This window comes from Apis mellifera, linkage group LG12 (genome assembly GCF_003254395.2).
Source record: "Apis mellifera strain DH4 linkage group LG12, Amel_HAv3.1, whole genome shotgun sequence".
Taxonomy (NCBI): Eukaryota; Metazoa; Arthropoda; class Insecta; order Hymenoptera; family Apidae; genus Apis; species Apis mellifera.
The window spans coordinates 5,646,896-5,665,839 of record NC_037649.1 but is presented as its reverse complement, the minus strand read 5'-3'; the positions used below and the strand labels follow the sequence as shown (position 1 = coordinate 5,665,839).

At 36.4% G+C, this 18,944-nt stretch overlaps 1 protein-coding gene across 14 annotated transcripts in view; it reads left to right on the top strand.

Moving 5' to 3' along the window:
- LOC724292 (disks large 1 tumor suppressor protein) overlaps positions 1-18,944 on the top strand; it is a 457,694-nt gene that overhangs the window by 342,208 nt on the left and 96,542 nt on the right. For 12 of the 14 annotated variants that reach the window (XM_026444421.1, XM_026444422.1, XM_026444412.1 and 9 more), the window contains one exon: positions 11,902-11,937. The exons of the other annotated variants lie outside the window; for them this stretch is intronic. In XM_026444421.1, the coding sequence (XP_026300206.1) occupies positions 11,902-11,937 (36 nt within the window). The remainder of the gene's footprint in view (positions 1-11,901; positions 11,938-18,944) is intronic. 14 annotated transcript variants of the gene reach the window in all.

Sequence of the window (18,944 nt, the reverse complement as noted above, 5' to 3'; positions counted from 1 at the left end):
CCATATATTCTCCCCTTATTCTCATAAAAATTTTTGTCGCACACCTACGCTTTCACTCGCCCAATTTGGACGTCCCAATTTTTCCTCACCTCTGTCGAAAACATTGATATCAATTAAAATTTCCAAGTGTTTATCGAGTTTTTATTACCATATATATATATAGAAATCGAATGAAACGAGGAATGGAAGCGCAGCCTGGTCACATTCCATCGAGGTGCCGTTTACGATTATCGTTTTGCTTTTAGACAACAAGCTTGGCTTGGATCGTTAGCGTTCCAAGTAGCGAAGTGACGGGACGATTCCCAGGGCCGTACATTTCCCAGGCACGCTTTGAGAGTTCGAGGGGCAAAGGAAGGGAGAAAAAAGTCAAGTTTGTAGCAAGATAGAGTCTCTGAGGGAAAACGATCCAATTTATCGCGCGTCTAAAAGCGTTGCATCACTGTCCTCGACTTTGTTCACGACGATTCCTCTCGTTCGCTTAATTCTTGCTAAATAAGAATCGTATTACACGCTTTCAATAATTCAAATTATCGTAGATCACGAATTTGGAATCACGAAAGACAGTTTCGTTGTTCATCAACTTCCGTTTTGTTTCAACTTTTTCACATTTTTAAAAAAGTGGATACTTTTTTGTCGACAATGATTATGTAAAAGTTAATACAATTTATTGATTTATTATTCCATTAATTGAGAAATATATTTTCCGTAGATATCTAAAATTCTTCGAGTTAAATCGCTCGTGTTTCGTTCAATCTGCAATATAAAACACTTTTTCTTTTACATGTAATAATTGAAAAACGTTTAAAAAACATATCTGCTCTTTTTTGTTGCATTCCCTCGTTGACCGTGATATAGATTCACTCAGGTATTTCTCTCCTTCTTTACGTAATACAGAAGTAGTAAGCCCGTCAACCTTTCAGAGCTTAAAAATCCAAAAAGAATCGTATGGGGGCAACGCTCGAACGAGTTTGATGTGTCCCTCCTCACTGATAAAACTTATTTTTCCGACTGTCGAGTAGACGAGCCATTGCTACTCGAATGCAAGAAGCTCTAAGTCGTTGAGTAATGGCCAGGATGAAGGAAACTGCCACTAAGCCACCACGTTTGCTGGACCTTCCGTTCCCTCTCACAATCGTCCATTTCCACTCTCTCAGTTCCACTGTTAACATATTACCAACCCATCGATTTTACGCGACCCATTCTTTCTCACCAGAATACATTCATCCTTAAACAAAAAAGAAATCTTTATATATATATCTCTCCCCATCAATATGGAAAAACCAATTTGAACTAATAATAATTAATCAGAAACTTCGAAAATAATTGTGCACTCCGTGAAAATTCCATTCTTTCTCACGAGATTATATTCACCCTTAAACAAAAAAGAAATCTTTATATATATGCATCCCTCTTTCTCCCCACCAATATGGAAAAACCGATTTGAAATAATAATAATTAATCAGAAACTTCGAAAATAATTGTGCACTCCGTGAAAATATTCCATTCTTTCTCACGAGAATACATTCACCTTTAAACAAAAAAGAAATCTTTATATATAATATATATATCCCTCTCTCTCTCCCCACCAATATGGAAAAACCAATTTGAACTAATAATAATTAATCAGAAACTTCGAAAATAATTCTGCACCCGGTGAAAACATAAAGACTAGATAGAGACTCGCAAATTATAATCCACCCATAATCCTATCGCGCATACAAGCGAGCCATTTAAGTTCTTACACGCGAGAATCGCGGCAAGAGGAGTGGATTTTCTGAGCCGACCGCGAGAACCAAGTTTCCATAACGTTGCCCCAAGTTCCCGTGGAGAACTCTTCCCCGAGATTGGGAGGGCGGCAAGGAAAAACACGTTGGAGCCGTGCGAAAGTTGCGAGAGAGTCTTGCACGGTTATCGACAACCGAGGTAAATCCGTATGAATGGTTTCGTGGGTGTGTGCATGGCAGCCCAATTCTCGTTAAATTGAACCTGCTGAGAAATGGAGAGGGAGGGAGAGGGTAGTCGGTTCGGGGGTTGCCGGAGAAGGCGCCCTCGACGGCCAGCTTTTGGGGGGGTAACGGACGTAGGGAGACGTACGGACAAGCGACAAATGGACGGCCGTTCGTATTCACGGACGTATTTCACCGGGCCGGACAGTGACCAGGCTGCTGCCTCGAGGAGAGCAGCCAATACCAAGCCGCCGGGCTCTCTGACCTTTTCTCTGCCTCTTCTCTCCTTCCGCATTCATTGTTCCGTAACCATCCACTTGTAACAGGGGGACTTATCTCTCACGGACCTGTTCCTCGATCCACGACTCGTTCCTCCGAGAAGGAATATTTGTCGGTTTTGCTCGCCGTCCAACTATCCGTTGGAATTCGTGTAATGATACCGCTTGAATTTTCCCGATGCTGTCTCGATAAACGGCAGTGGGATTACGGAATGCATCTCGCGGTTGATTCGAACGAAATTCTGCAGGATGTAATCGTTTTTGAAAAAAGTATGGAGAGAAATTTTAAAATCGTTATGATAGGTTTGCAAATAAAGGAAAAACGTGCGATGAATATAATTTTAAATTGAAATAAGATTCATAAAAATTGGCGGGAAAGGAATAGAAAGGAATGGAAGAAAAAAAAAAAGAAAAGATTTCTACTATTAAAAAGAGGATTCTGCTACCTGAATATATACCGTTGCATGCTTTCCAAATTTCAAAGATTTTTCTCTGCAATTAAACTGGCAATTTCGTTTATTGCGAGTGTACAATTATCCGACCGCTAAATTTCATCGAAATTCAGGCATATCCGAAATATCCTTTGTTACACGATCATTCGAGAATTAAATCCTTTGTACAGTGGAAGTATTAAATATCCAATTGTTTATTCGATATCCGGGTATATAGGTGTGTTGTCATAATTAACGAACGAAAAAGAAAAAAAAGATGATCGATATGGTGATCGAATTAAATTAACTCGATTAAATTGTGCAATTGTCGCAAGGATACCGGATATTTCATGTTCTTTTCCTTCTCACATGTGTATGTGTGCGTTGAATAGATTGAAGTGATGAGTATCGGTTTTTCGTTTTGTAAGTATTATGAATTTCTATTCGAAGGAAAATTAATCATAATGATAATTGTCCAATTGATTGATGATATATCGACGAGAGATGATCCTGTTTTCACTTATTCTTCGAATCGAATAAAATTCCATCCTTTGTTCCAAACTTTGATTCTTTATTTCGTTATTGTTCAATGATTGACAATTATGTTGTGAATATTGGCTGCTCAGAATCTCGTTTTATTTTCTCTCCGTTTGTCTCTTTGTTTGCTCGTGAACAAGGTGATGATGGAGAGACAAATCGGTTGCATAAAAGAGGAATTATTACTGATTCGACTTGTTCTCGATAGCTAGTCGTTTCACCGTTATTTATGGTAAACCACTATCGTTTTCTTTGAATTCTATTCGTGATTATTCACATGCAATTCGCATTTGAATTAATTTTTTCTAAACTTATGTTTCTTAAGGTGCAAAAATTCTTTTCATCTCTGCTATTAAGCTCAAATATTATAATCTTTCCTCTTTAACATATAATATAATATTTTCAATATTAATCTTATATTTCCATTAACTTTACATTAATACTTGTAACGCGATCGATAAGAAATACAAAATCTTTTTTCTCGTAAAATCGAGTTCTTTCAACCTTGGCACTGTAGATTAAGAACGGATAACTCGGTGTATATAAAAACGAAAAGAAAATTCGCCGAGGAGAACCGATGTGGAAACGAACGTAACGTCGGCGAGATGATTTCTTCATCGAGATGGTTTCCTGTATCGCTGATTGAAGGAAACTTTCAATTACGGTGGGAGGGAGGAGGAGAAGGAGGAGGAGAAGGAGGAAGAGGAAGAGAAGGAGGAGGAGGGAGGACCGTCTAGGACGGCCGACTTGACTCTAATCGATTTAACTCATCTCCTTTCTACCGATAATTGACAAGGATCGTGGTCGTTCGTGAACTCTTCGTGAGCTTTTCTCGATAGATTCTTTCGGTTTATCGCGGGTTGAGTGGCGATAAGAATGAATTTAATGGAACAGTTTTTTTTTTCTTCTTTTATCTTTCGGCCATCGTTGGCTGATTGCGTGGCGTGATAAAATAACTTTGCCTCGTTATCGATCTTCGTCCACACGTAAGATTCGTAAGAATTATCTGCTTTTTATATTTGCATAACTTTTTTTTAGAAAAAAAGAAAAAAGGGAACAAAATTACGAGATTCTTCTCGGATTTTCGCAAAATTTCTACTCTTGGCGCCATTCGTACGTGTTCAAGAAAGACTTTAAAACTCGGGGAACAAGTTCGGGAATAAAATATGGTTCATCCCTCGAAACGGAAAAGGCACGTAGCTAAATCCTTGCTGTAGATTTGAAAAATGTCCGGGTATAATTCTCTCTCTCTCCTTCTACTTCAATTTTTTTTTTTTTTTATCCCTGCCATAGGATAGGAGGATTTTGTCACGAAGCTGAACAAAAGTCTCGGTGTAGGTGGAATTTTTTTACCAGGTGTAAAAAAGGGTGGACCCTGTACTGGTTCAAAAGCAAATTTGTCCGTTCTTCTTCTTCCGTTTCCATTGAAAAATTTAGTTTAACTTCGTGGAATAATTTGATGGGCTTTATTTTCAATTCCGGGGATTAAAATTCTTTGATCAATTATTGGATTTTATCTCGCGTTAATCCCACGTAAATCTCCTGGATCATCCAGGAGATTAAGCTTGTATGCGTGTATTATACCGTATAATGAAAATTGTTATTTTTCTTATCTGGCAGTGTCATGCAATCCAGTTCCAGGAATCTGAAATATTGATAACATCTATTAGAATAATGTAGGATTAATAATTCATTGGATATTTCCATATGCAACTTTCCCAGAATAGGGGGATTATGTGTGCAAAATTGTATAAATTTTTAAAATTCTATATCACAATTTAAATATATACATTAATAAGTTGTTACCCACGTTTCCCCTTTTCATAAAAATTTCATAAAATTTTCCAATTTGCAATTTGATGACCTTTAAATTCTACGATTAATATTTTTATAGTCGCAAAAAAGTAACCTGTTTCTTCGACCACACACGACAATTATTCACGATTAAAATTTCCAGCGAGAAATTTAATTACGCGTTCTTTTATTCATTCTTTTCGTCGCGTTTTGAAAAAGAAAAAGAAAGAAACTGAACCCGTCCGACCAAAGCTTCGTCTCGTCTTTGATGTACTTTTTGACTTTTTCGTCACCGCAAGCTTGGCGAAAGTTCTCCAACCTCTAAATCCGATCAAAAGCTTTGCGGATGTCAGCACAGCTGGTGCTGTTCACTATTTTGCAAAGTCGTTTAGAGAATTTATGAATTTTTCGCGAATTTTTCCATATCCAACGTTTCATCCCGCGTAATGAAATGTTTTCCGCGAAACTTTGAACTCTGATACTTTTTTTAATGAAATTGAACAACGTGGATTTTCTTCGTTCTCACGCAGTGTTCCTTCTTTTTAAATTTCGAATACGTCATTTTTCCGATTAGATCTTTAAATCTTTATCTTATTGCTAAAAATATATATAAATATATATAGTATAAACTTTTCGATATTATCAGTTCGTCAAAGAGATAAAAAGAAGAGCCTATTGTATCGTTATCTGTTGGATCGAATTTAAAATTTGCGACTACGATTCGACGGCTTTGACACGATGGCAGCCCTTGGGCTTGAATTTAGTCTTCGGCGAATTCTACGAAAGCTTCGAGACTGTCTTCCCCCCCACCGCGAGGGAAGAAATCGATATTCCATAAATGTGTAAATGTGTAGCCGAATTCGAATCATTCGATTTTCTAAGGAAACGACTTTCCCACCCGAGGCGTTTCAAAGTTGTATTAACGATGAAACGATCGCGGTTTCTTCGGTCCTTTGTTTGCATTCCCAGATTTTCCGCCGCGATCTTCTTCTGCCTGTAAAAAAGAAAAAAAGAAAATGAAACGTTAAAGAAATCCAAACTCTCTGCTCTCGATTTATTCGTTTAGAAATAAATATGGAATTAAAAACTTACGTCAAAGTTAAATCGACATTGATATATTTCGAAGAATGATTGATTTTAAGAATTAATGGAAGAAATTATTAAGAAAAAAAAAAAAAAGAGACGAAGTCGTATAATTATATCGTCTCGTAACTGTAAATAATTTTTATTATTATTATTTCTAATCCGCGATTAAACTGGTTTCCACGGAAATCTTTAAAACGTGTAATTTATCATTTGCATAATACGAGATAATATTTATCTAATGCTTATCAGAGGCAAAACACGATAATTTCCTGAGTCAATGTATCCTAAATGTATTTATTTACTGTGAATATTTGTGAGAAACGAAACGCATTGATGATTGAATATCGAGTTTTAATTTTTGATAAATATTTCTCAATGATTATTTTCACTGTGAGTTTCATTTAATCATGCAACGCGTTGATAATTATTAAATTAATTAAATTATTAAACAACCCTTGTCTTGAATCACGTTTTACATTACTGCAAGTTGATAATTGGTCAGAAATCATTACCAAATTATCGAAATACTTGACTTATCAGCTGAAAATTTAAACGATAAAGAAAGAACGTAAGTGATTTTCAGAAAATATGATTCACACTGATTGGAATTTCCAATCATCTCTCGATAATAATTTGCCATTCGAATAGAGATCGATATTTTAAATTTTCTCGCGTGTTTTTCTTTTTTTTATCGCAAACGATAAAAATTTATTTTTATTCTTTGACTCGAAACAGAGGGCTTTAAACATAGGCGAAAAAAAAAAGTCTTTTTCCAAAGACTTGGACCAGAACCAAAGCCAATTTTCCGCCATCGTATCGCGAAAACAAGCGTAATTCGCGAGGATAAACGAGTATAAATCGAGTATTCAGCGTCAAACAAACGCGTCTCGATAGAAATAAATTTGCCTTCCCGGAGGAAGGATGGAACAAGAAATTAGCTTAATTACACAAAGAAAAATGTTGGAGGGAACTCCAGTTTAATTCCCCCTATTCCTCGTGGAATAATGCGCGCCAGGTTGATAAAAAGTTTTTCGGAAAATCGTGGAAGAAGAAAGTTGCGAGCCTTCCAATTTCGTGGGCTCTCGGCGGAAGCGAGCTCGCTAATTGAATTTCATATTCCACCGCGTATCGAGAGCTTCTCCTCGGAGACAGTTCTCTGAATGGTAATTAATTACCATTCAGGGGACGCACGCACCTCATATTTTTCTCGCCATTTTTTTTTCTTCTTCTCAAAGAGTGTGGTCAGATGTTTCCTTCGAATTTTCGATGGAAATTCTTCTTTTGTCCTTTTGATTTTTTAACTTGTCCAAGAAACGATGACACAGCGTAATCGTGTAATCCAGTTAGTTAATGGAGACGAATCGAAGAAGAGTAAGAGTTGCTTGCTGACAAACTTAATTTTCTTTCTTGGGAAGGAGGGCAAATTGTTTGAGTAACTCGATTATTTCGTATTGAATGGAATTAACATGGTAGAGTAAACCGGATGGAGAATTTCGTCTCTTGTTTGAAAGTAAAAAGGAATAATATCGTTGTAGTAAAATTTTAGAAAGAATAATTCGATTAAATTTCCTTCTTTCTTTTTGTTCGATTGATGGAAGTAAATGGCGTTCTTGTTCTTTTTCTCTCTCTCTCTCTCGCAGATAATTCTATTTTATTTTTGTATATATTCATCTGTGAACTATTGCGGAACGTTGCGCTTCTCCCAACGGGGAAAATCCAAAGATTGAATTTCATCGGTGAGATACGAGGAATAACAGTGCAGAAACAGTTCGAAACAGTCAATGGAATCATCGTGTAAATCGTCTGAAGCGAAACAAAATGGCAGTCGACTGAATTGTTTACAAAACACGTTTGTACCAACGTGTTACTTCCTGTTTGTGTACTCCACTCTCTGTACTCCACTCGTTGCAAAAACAGGATAAGAGAAATAAAGATTGTATCTCCGATACTCTCCTCTTCAATCGGAGAGTATATTTTACGGAGAGAGAATCTCGATTCGATCCTCGAGAAATCTCTTCCCCTTTCCCTTCTCACAAATATTATTCGAGCAACGCGAATAATTTGAAAAAAATTGTAGAATTTTCGGGGAAAAATTCGGATTTCGAGAACTGCGCGAAAAAAAAAAATATGACGGGGTTTACGGAAATTTTCAAACCTGAAAGCTGATCTCCATCCCCCGTAATTTTTGTTTGCAATTTAAATTCGATGGCCGCGATGTGGAAAAACTGGGGAGAACTTCCAATTTTCGAACGCTAATTAAAATTCAAAATTTTTCCTCGCAAACGTGTAATTAAAAAAAAAGTTAATTAAAAACTTGTACAAAAACGTGAAGGTTTTAAATTTCAAATATTACGAAGAAACTCCGTGTATGTCATGTATTCACTTCGTAATTAACTATATAAATTACTCATAAATTAAAAATATATTATTTTTGTAAAAGAAAAAAGAAAAGTTAAATAAGAATTTTAAAAAAAAATATTAATATATAATAATAATAATCGTTTTTCAATCCAACGAAACGTAAACGTTTCTTTTATATATAATTACAATTTAAATAAATGAAGAAAATATATATATAGGAAAATAACGTGTACAGTATGCTACGAATTCCATATTCACGATTTTTATTCACGTTTTATCCACGATTTTTTTAAGGCAAAAACCCAGTGCCTAGTAGTCTCTTATATACGTTTCGAGTGCATCAAATCATATTTCCCGTGGCAGCTCCATGAATAACAAGAACGGCGGGATTTCGTCGTAAAATCCTTTAGTTATCGACTTTCTTCCCCAACGAAGTGTCTGTTCAACGTTAGCGCAACTTCAGATACGTTCTCCTCCCTTTCAGAATTTCTCCTCTTAAAATTGCCCCTTAAAATCGTTCCCATCCCTCCCATAAAGAAAACTCTTGCTCCAGAAATCCGATGGAAATCAATTTGTAACGTGTTCGATTTTCGATGTCCGCTCGATTCGAAATTCCATCATCGGTTAAACGCATCGAGAAAAGTGTGTGGGTGGCGGTAAACTCGGTTTACCGGTCTGGTTGGATTCATGAATAACAAAAAAGAAAAAATATTCCAAAGCAATTGCATCATCGTGGCTTCCACGCGATCGATGAGTACTTGTTGAATGAACTTTCACCTCTCCCTCCCCGTTTTTCTTTTCAGAGATTACCACGACTTGCGGGGGAAGATCGCCCCGGTTTTATTTTCGCTCAATTATTCCCCAGACGGAATCGGAATTTTCTCGTCGTTTCTGCCCGCGACGAAATGGAAAAACGGAGGTAAAAGGTTTGGGCCATCCGCTGCAAGATGTTTCCATTCGTTCTTACTTGCGTTACAAAAGTAAGAAAGGAGGCACTCGTCGAAGGAAATTACTCGTCGCGCGCTAATTCTTCGCCCTATTGTTATTTCATGCCGCTTTTATTTATCGCCACGATCGAATTCAAAACCTCGGCAAAGTCTCGCAATTGCTTGTTTAATAATCGATTCGACTTACTTGTTCACGGATATTGTTTTCGTCATCCTTCAAAACTTCCTGCAGAAGGAGCGTTCGCGAAAACACTTTGACGTATCAATCAAACGAAATCGCGATTAATTAATTAATTAATTAACTCGTTTCGAGAAAGAGAAAGTTTCTTCCTACTCTTTATAAACTCGATTCGAATGTTAATGTCAATTCTAAATGATTCGAGACACTGTCGACTTACGCGGATGCAGGTTTCATTTCACGTTCGAGATAAACATCCATTGTCGGATTCGAGGTCGTAAATGTTTTAATAATGGGAGGGAGGAAGGGTTCAAATTGAATGGCCTGCATACAGCATAATACATTCTCGGTGCAACGGCACCCGAAGGACTCGTAGACACCGTGGCGTTTTCCCCGTGCGCGGAATCGATTCCAAGTTTCAATAAATTTCGATTAGAATTGAAGCTGAAAGACGAAACGACGAGATAAGAATAGAGAGGAATGCGATGGAAACGAGGAGGGAGGGGGGATGATTCATTTCGATCATCTCGTCGAAATGAAGGTGTTCAACTTCTTCCTCTCCCCTTTTTCTAACCGCGGTTTTAACGAGAGACCCTCCAGTTTTATCCTTCCTCGTTCTCGTTGATGGGGATCGTTCCCTGATTGCGACACGAAGAATGATATATTCGCGACAGGCTCATCGATCAGAGGAAAAAAGTATTTTAACGGAGGGGATTGGTTTAGGAAGTGAAAGGAAGGGAAATCGTGGAATTCTTCAAAGTGTTCTTCGTTTATGAAACGTTCTTCGACAAATTGCTTTATTAGACTCGAATACGAATAATTTCTTTGCGGGCTATGTGATGGTGAAATTAAATTTCTGATGGAACAATTTTAAATTAATATATTATTCTGTTGTAAAAAATGAGAAATAAACGAATAAACTCAAATTTGTTGATATTGTAGATAGACGAAAAAATTTTCATTCAAGAATTTTTGGATTTACACTTGCAGTCATTTCTCTTCAACGAATGATGTACACGTGTATATAGATAGTATAATTAAAAATGATGTGGAAAAATATACGCATATGCGACATATTGTACATCGTTCAAGGATAAATCGATAAGCGAAGGTACATATGCATATCTATTCTTCCATATGCACACAATTCTTCCACGACAACAAAGTTCTATTAAAATTAAACCAATTAAAATGATGAGAAAAGAATATCATGTAAACATCTCGAATTGCATTGGAACGAAAAATTACAGGATGTCAGATTTTTCTGATCGATTTTTTTTTTTTGAAGAATTGATGGAAACGAGGACACACGCGATTCCTAACTTTTCGAGTTAAATTTCCTCGAGGAATTTCCCGCTGCATGTAAACTGAACGGCATCTGATAAATTCACGACACAAATAATTTCACAGGGATTGGTATTCTACAGGGAATCCACGTTTCTTTTTTTTTTCTTCCTTTCTTTCTTTCCACTTTCAAGATTTCAAGCCGAGACCACGGATATAGACGGATCGCTCGTCCGGAAAATTTAACGGGAATAAAATCGTTTCGTGATCACACGATCCTCGAGAGACTACAAACGAACATCCCTTCTCGAATTATTGGACTTTCTTCTTCGTCACAGAGAGGCAAATAAAATTTTGTTACTCGATTTATCCATCCTGTTTCTTTCTAATGGCCGACCTCGTTAAATTAAAATTCGATACGATAACGCGTGGATATCGTTGCATTCTCTGTTTTCAATTCTTCTTACATCTGTACCACCGAATATTATTCGATTTTCGATTTCCAGTAATGATAAAAAATTGTAAATTTCTCTTCAAATTTAATTCGATAATTCATCCACGCTTTCGATCCTTATATCTCTATAAATCATTTTCATCCAATTTTCGATTTTAAGTAATTAATTTCATCAATCTTAAAATTGTAAAATCAATATAATAAATGCGTCGAACAACAATTTAAAAATCGTTGAAATTTCGATCTTAAGTAAAAAAGTTACTTGTCCCTGAATATTCAGGCGTAACAGGAGTTAAAGAAGATTATCGTTTCGTGGATCTTTCAAAGTGGAATCGCGGGATGATATTTCGTTCCTATCGATGAGAAAGTATTTTTGGGAAAAGGCCGGTGTCAAATTTACAAGGCAAATTTACTCTTACCGCTCCTCCTGCATGACCCCTTCCCGACGCGTGTTTTCGCATGATAGCATGCTTTAGCCGGGGGAATTCCGTATCCTCGGCGACGAATGAGCGGAGTCTTTGCCCAAGCATGAAACTCCCTAGAAAGCAAACAACAATTCCATTCGGGGTTACACGGTCTAATTTTCTGGGCACTCATTGTTGCAGGCACACACGCCCCTACTTGCGGCTGACACGAGACATGTAAGTAGACAAAACAGATGGTGTGAACACAACAGGAACACAATGCACAAATGTTATATTCATAATAATTGCATACATGTATGTGTTGTTGATTCGTTACAAAAGTATAACTCGAGTTAGTAACGAATACGATATTTGCGTTGTGGCAAATATTCTTGAAAATGTTATTAGCACTGCGAATGTGGATGAAAAGAGGATACATAAGATCCTCATGAATATTCGTTGAAAAATTTTTGAAAGAATAAAAATGCGATGCTTATTATCGTGACATTAATTAATCGGATTATAATAATAATATATCGTATTAATAATCAATAATGACGATAACTAAATTATAATAATAATAATATAACGTAATAATTAATTATTCGTATAATTATCCGATTATCAGTGCTAATAATATTCTGAAAAAATTTCCACGTTACGTATCGTATAATCGTAAAATTTTTCACGACAAATGTCCAAATAATTTCATATCAAATCACTCTAATCAATATTCCTTTTGTGTCCATGTATAACAACAACAAGTTCGATTTTGCATTTCGTTGCTGAATATGCGCAATTGTCGAAAAATAATTCATTCGATCCCCGTATCGTATTTCCTCCTCCATCCCTTGTTGTTCGAATAAACCGAACAAATTCACGATTAAACATCAATAATATCCGATTATACGTCCAGAGAGCTGTATAATTTTGCAATTAACCGCGTTTCACGAGCTCGAATTCCTGCAAATTGCCTTTCCTTCTTTCCAGAATTATAAAATTACAGTTCAATTGCGCGTCGATTTTCAATAAACGAATTAGAATTCTCTTTTTATTCTCATATAGAAAAATTTCTTCCTTCCTTCCTTTCTTTCTTTCTTTTTTTTCTATACACGATAAAAACTCGATCAGAGTTTCACTTGTCGATCCTCTTCCCATATTTTCGTTTCCACGATCGATTTCCACAGGTTGTCAGGATTACCTATGCAAATATGTTTGACTCGATTGTGTTCACAGATCGGGTAACACCAGAGTTGAAACCAGAGAGAGAAACGATTCTATTCTCTAAAGAATTAAATTGGTTTCAGGAAATACGCACCACAATCATATCCTTGCCCCAAGGTAATTAACTCAAAGGATTTTAGACGATTTTAAGGTTCAATAAACCTGTCGATAATTTGTTTTCAACTTATCGTAATACATTTACACATAATTTTCCTAAGGGTATTGTTCGATGAATCATGCAGAGAAAATGCAAGGGATAATTATTTGACTCTTCAACCGATTACCAATTGCACAATTATCGAATTCGAATTAATTAACCATTATCCATTTTCTATTTCATTATTTATTACTTCTCTCATTAATTCTCATTAATTTTCTATTCCACTTGGTATTCACTTCCTTCGATCACGTCTCACTCACTCACGTCATTCAAATGTCGAGGGTAACCTGCCCTTTTCAGCAAACTTGACAACCAATCCCTTCACCGTCACGCTATTCGAATGAAAAGATTCATGAAGGGGTTTTATATACGATTCGTCGTAGAATCAAATTCAACGAGGGCAATGCATATTTTACCTGGGTAGATCGTGGCAAACGGCAGAAGTCGAAGGAGTGGAGGATTAAAGGGGGTAAACGCGAGGGGTATTCACCCCCGCTAAATCGAGTAAACTCCGATTCTTCTAACTTTCTGGAATGCCGACCGATTATCTTTCTTATTCTTGCCTCCCATTCTTGCTTCCCCCTCCCTCGATTGCATTCATCACCATTCATCCCCTTCCTCGATCTCTTTCGCGTGCTTGGAATTCCGCGCGGAAATGAGATCAATTTCACGCTAAGGAACGATCTCTATCGTTCGTTCTCCTTCCCATTAGACGAAAGGGTGTTGACATTAGCCCCTTAGAAATATTATTGGGACTTGAGTGAGAAAATTTTATCCAAGCAAATTTCATCTATAATTTCATCGGCGCCAATTGTTGCAACATCTAGGTATATCCTCCGTGGGACCATTCTGATTTCTGGGATTCGAAATCTGCAATTCCATCCGTAGCTTCCCCCTTGAGAAAACACACCCCTGTTTCGCATTATCTCGGCTCATCGGAATCCTAATTCCATTAGATTTCCCTCCATCGTTCCTCTTTCGACGCTTGTTACCCATTCAGGTAACATCGATTGTTATCGCCCTTGCGACATTTCCATTCGCTTCATCTTCTATTAGATGCGGTTAATTCAATTTATCTCCGATATTATTGCGGCTAAATATACTTATACGTTTCCATGAAAAGTTGCAGACGATTAAACTGCCAAAAACGTTACAAGAAATTGTACATATATAACTTATGATGATTATCAAAATTATCAAAATATTTTTTTGTATACATATTTGTACATACAAATATATGAAATGATTAATGGCTCGAGTACATTTTTCTCCACCAGCTTATTTTTTCTTCATCTTCTATTAGATGCGGTTAATTCAATTTATCTCGGATACTATTGCAGCTAAATATACGTTTCCATGAAAAGTTGCAGACGATTAAATTTCCAAAAACGAGAAATTGTGAATTGTACATACATAACTTATGATGATTATCAAAATTATCAAAATATTTTTTTGTATATACATATTTGTACATATAAATATATGAAATGATTAATGGCTCGAGTATATTTTTCTCCACCAGCTTATTTTTTCTTCATCTTCTATTAGATGCGGTTAATTCAATTTATCTCGGATATTATTGCGGCTAAATATACTTATACGTTTCCATGAAAAGTTGCAGACGATTAAATTTCGAAAAACGTTACGAGAAATTGTACATATATAACTTATGATGATTATCAAAATTATCAAAATATTTTTTTGTATATACATATTTGTATATACAAATATATGAAATGATTAATGGCTCGAATACATTTTTCTCCACCAGCTTATTTTTTCTTCATCTTCTATTAGATGCGGTTAATTCAATTTATCTCGGGTATTATTGCGGTTAAATATACTTATACATTTCCATGAAAAGTTGCAGACGATTAAATTTCCAAAAACGAGAAATTGTGAATTGTACATACATAACTTATGATGATTATCAAAATTATCAAAATATTTTTTTGTATACATATTTGTACATACAAATATATGAAATGATTAATGGCTCGAGTACATTTTTCTCCACCAGCTTATTTTTTAGCCTATCAGCACAGTGATACAATCCGAGCTGATAGGGATGGTGGTGTGTGTTGCTCTCCACGTCGCTTCCTGCGCTTCCAGCCCCTAAAATTGCATTACGGCCGAGCGGCACTATAACGGGGACGTGTCGTATAAATCACGCGAGGAATGACGCGAGCATCGGTGTCCGTCCCCTCCCCCCTCGTTCGCTCGAATTGTCCAGATTACGCCGGTTGGATCGAGGTTTCCGGTCCTCGAAGGGCAACCTATGGGATATGTCCTTCGATTCTGCTTAAATTAACGGAAACGAACGTCATCCTGCAATACTGGTTTTATGATGCTCAAGATTGAATCTGATTGTTAGATTGGCGGCCGTCCTCTCGTGCTAGAAATATTTCAAGGATTAGAAGGATTTAGAATTATTTAATTTCAACGTGGAATAGAAAACTTACCTGTATTTACAATATAATGATATATTTCTACCAATTTTTTAATCTTTTTTGATCATACATCCAACTGATTTAACATATAATTAACGTGTTGTTTTAGAGGATACAAATTAATTTCCATATATGCTAATACAGCAATTATCAAAGATATAATTAAATGAAATAAAATTTTCACGAAACAATATATATTTCATTACAATCTCGTTTATATCTTCGTTCTTTAAATTGCATTATCATCCGAGAGATTCGACCGTCAATAAACTTATTAGAACCGGCTCTATGGAAGCCTGGCTCTATCTGGCGCACATCCACATTGGATTCCCCAAAATCGATCGATCCAATCTAAAGTTTGAAGGTTCGTTTCAATATCTGTTTACCGGTCGAGTCGCGCAATCTAGTACAATCACTTAATGTTAAAATGGAAGAAGAAGCGGAATTGTTCTACTCCAACAGAAATTAACTATCAACTTGTTTTCGCTTGGTAAAATACGCAGGTTACGGTTACAGGGGATCGAGGAATGAATATTAATAGTTATCGGCATACGCATTACAAGTAATTGGTTTTTTCCGTCCATTGAAACGCGCGATGCAATAATCTCCATCCAAAAGGTAATTAACCGGCCTACATTGTCCTTTCTCCCTTCGAATACGTCACTCGTATATCGATTCATAAATGATCGTTCCCGCGTTATTCGTATTCTATTCGTAGATGATTCGTATAAGATATTAAAATATGCGTATATATATAGCGATGGTATCGTATTTATGGATCGATTGTAAATTGGCGCCGAGTAATTACTTATCGAAATTATCCCTGCCGATATTTCTGGGTCTAGAAAGGCGTTTAAATAAACCATTCGATGAAAATTCAATATTTCTAGCCAGTAATAACGAATCCAGTAACCAGATTATTTTTTATTGAACGAAAGGAAAGACCAATGACTCGGGAAATGTTTTGTTATTAGACGAGATTTGTCGAAAGCTCGTGTGTGCGTGCAAATATGCAGATTCCCACAGGATGCATCAATTTTGACAAGGCAAATAATGCGTTGTTGCATCCAAATATACAGCGAATTCGCGAGAAAAGTTGATCGTCTCGTCGTCAATTTTCCATAATTTCCAAAATTTATGTCGAATTTATTTATCCGTCGATTGTCTAAGCCAAATTAGAGTATCATAACGAAATATATTTATTATTTGGAGATTTCGTTTGAGTTTGCATTAACATTTTGGATTCTATTGGAAGGAATTTTTGAAAAAGAGATCTATCGTGTCAGAAAAAATCTATGGAATATTTTGGGGCATATTTTACATCACTTTCGTTAATTTTCATTCAATTTTATTTTCATTTCAATTAGCTTCTCCTTTCCTTAAAGATGAAATGTAGAATTAAAAAAAAAAAAAATACAAAGATTTAGTTTCTTCACCGTGAAAAACTGTTGGAATATAAATCGACGAGATAACTGAATTGGAAAATTTTTGAAGATAGATTAAGATTTTTTGTTAAGATAAAGATATCAAGGGTTGTAGAACCGGAAGAAATTTGAACGCAGAGAAAAAAGTTATCGAAAAATTGGACAACAGTGGGAAACATTCTGTACTATAGTTAACAACGAAATGGCACCTAAGTGCTCGCCAGTTTGAGCACAACTTTTAAAAAAGCGCGTAACAATTCCAGCCAATTTATCTTTTGTAACTGGTGGAAGCCGGTCGTACGGGCCATTTAAGGGCAAGATAAACCCTGAAAGGACTTTGTTCCGCGCCACCTCTCCCTTTTAAGTAGCCCGGCAATTTTTGTACCCCTCCCCCTCCCCGTGAAAAATGAGGCAATTCGAGGCAACGTCTACTTCATTCATTCGCGAGCCGCATCCATTTACATTTCTTTCCGTATCTCTCGATCGTTGACCCGCCGTGATTAATTTACTCAAGCGGACCCTTCGTTTGCTCAAACTTCCGATCCTGTTAACTTTTAATTCTCCGCGGGGACCGTGGGTTCTTATCTGAAAATAGCGGTTGAAAACGCGCTTCCAATCTTCTTTATCTTCCCCTCGAGTGTGGATGTTCTCTCTCTCTTTCTCTTTCTCGTTTCAATGTTTGCCATCTCAACTGTCGGATTTTCAATTTGCAAAAATTGTGGAGCAACCTTTTGCATCCTTTTGAAACCACGTTTTTCAAAAATTGAGGTTCGTACAAGTGGAATAGTGGACGGGAGAACATTTGACTCTGGAACAAAAGTTTTTTTTATTGAAAAGTTCTCTGGTGAAAGAAGAATAAAAAAAGGAAAAAGTTATTATTTTATGTTTATTCGTGTTTAATAATTTAAAAAACGAGAATCAATAATAATTTCTATTTCCTATGTTAAATGTAGGGGGATTAACTTGAATTGTACAGCTTTTTCATTCCACCCCGATGTTCACCCACAAGTAAGTTATTTAAACGTGAACGGTCGCTTTGTTGTCCTTCCTTCTCATTACTTCCCTACGACGCGCAATGAATGAAGTAGAAAATTTCGTTTGTGTATTGGCCTATTTCTCTCGACACACGATGAAACGAACCGTGGATGCACCGAATAGGGTTTTTTTCGTTGAAGCGTTAATTATAATTCAAAACGAAAATTCGAAGATCAAATTAACGTGATAATATTTCCTTTCTAATCTGAAAAACAAAATACATTTATTAAAAGAAATTTTGTTCGAAAGGATCACGAGAATATCACGATTTTCGTTTTAACGAAAAATTATGATGTACGACGAGTTAAAACAGGATGCAGGATGCAAAAGGTTAATTAGAAAATAATTGTCACCCCTTGCTGCGAATGTTCGAACGGAATTCCGACGGGATATTCGCGTAGTAATAAATCAATTCAGTATTTGTCAGTCGGCTGCCCACCATCCGTATCGTCGAAAATCTATTTACCACAACGTGACACGAGCACACTGCCTCGTTACCCTTCGAATACCTCGAGCCAGAGACCTGTAGAGGTGTGAAGGATAGGCAGCCGTGTGAATTTCACCACGGAGTGGTGAGGAAGATCATAAAATTACGTACGTAAACCGTAAGTGTCAGGAATGAATCGAGAGAGGATCGATCTCATCGTTGGACGGACGAGAAAGGGTTCGAGCACTTCATTGTTTGATTTAACATCTCGAAATGAAATGGGAAGAACAACAGGGGAATCTCTATTCGAATAAAAAACAAGATGGTGAAAGGGAATTTTTCGTATTTTATATTCTTATAAATAAAATGTATCTGGAAGATGCAAATGTTTGTCTTTTATCTCGATTAAAATTCATTGTTTTTTCCCATTTGTGTACGATCGAAGCTTGGACGTAATAGTTTATTACCTGGCTCCGAGCACGAATTATATTTCCACTCCCTCTTCTAGAAGTTCTCTAAATACC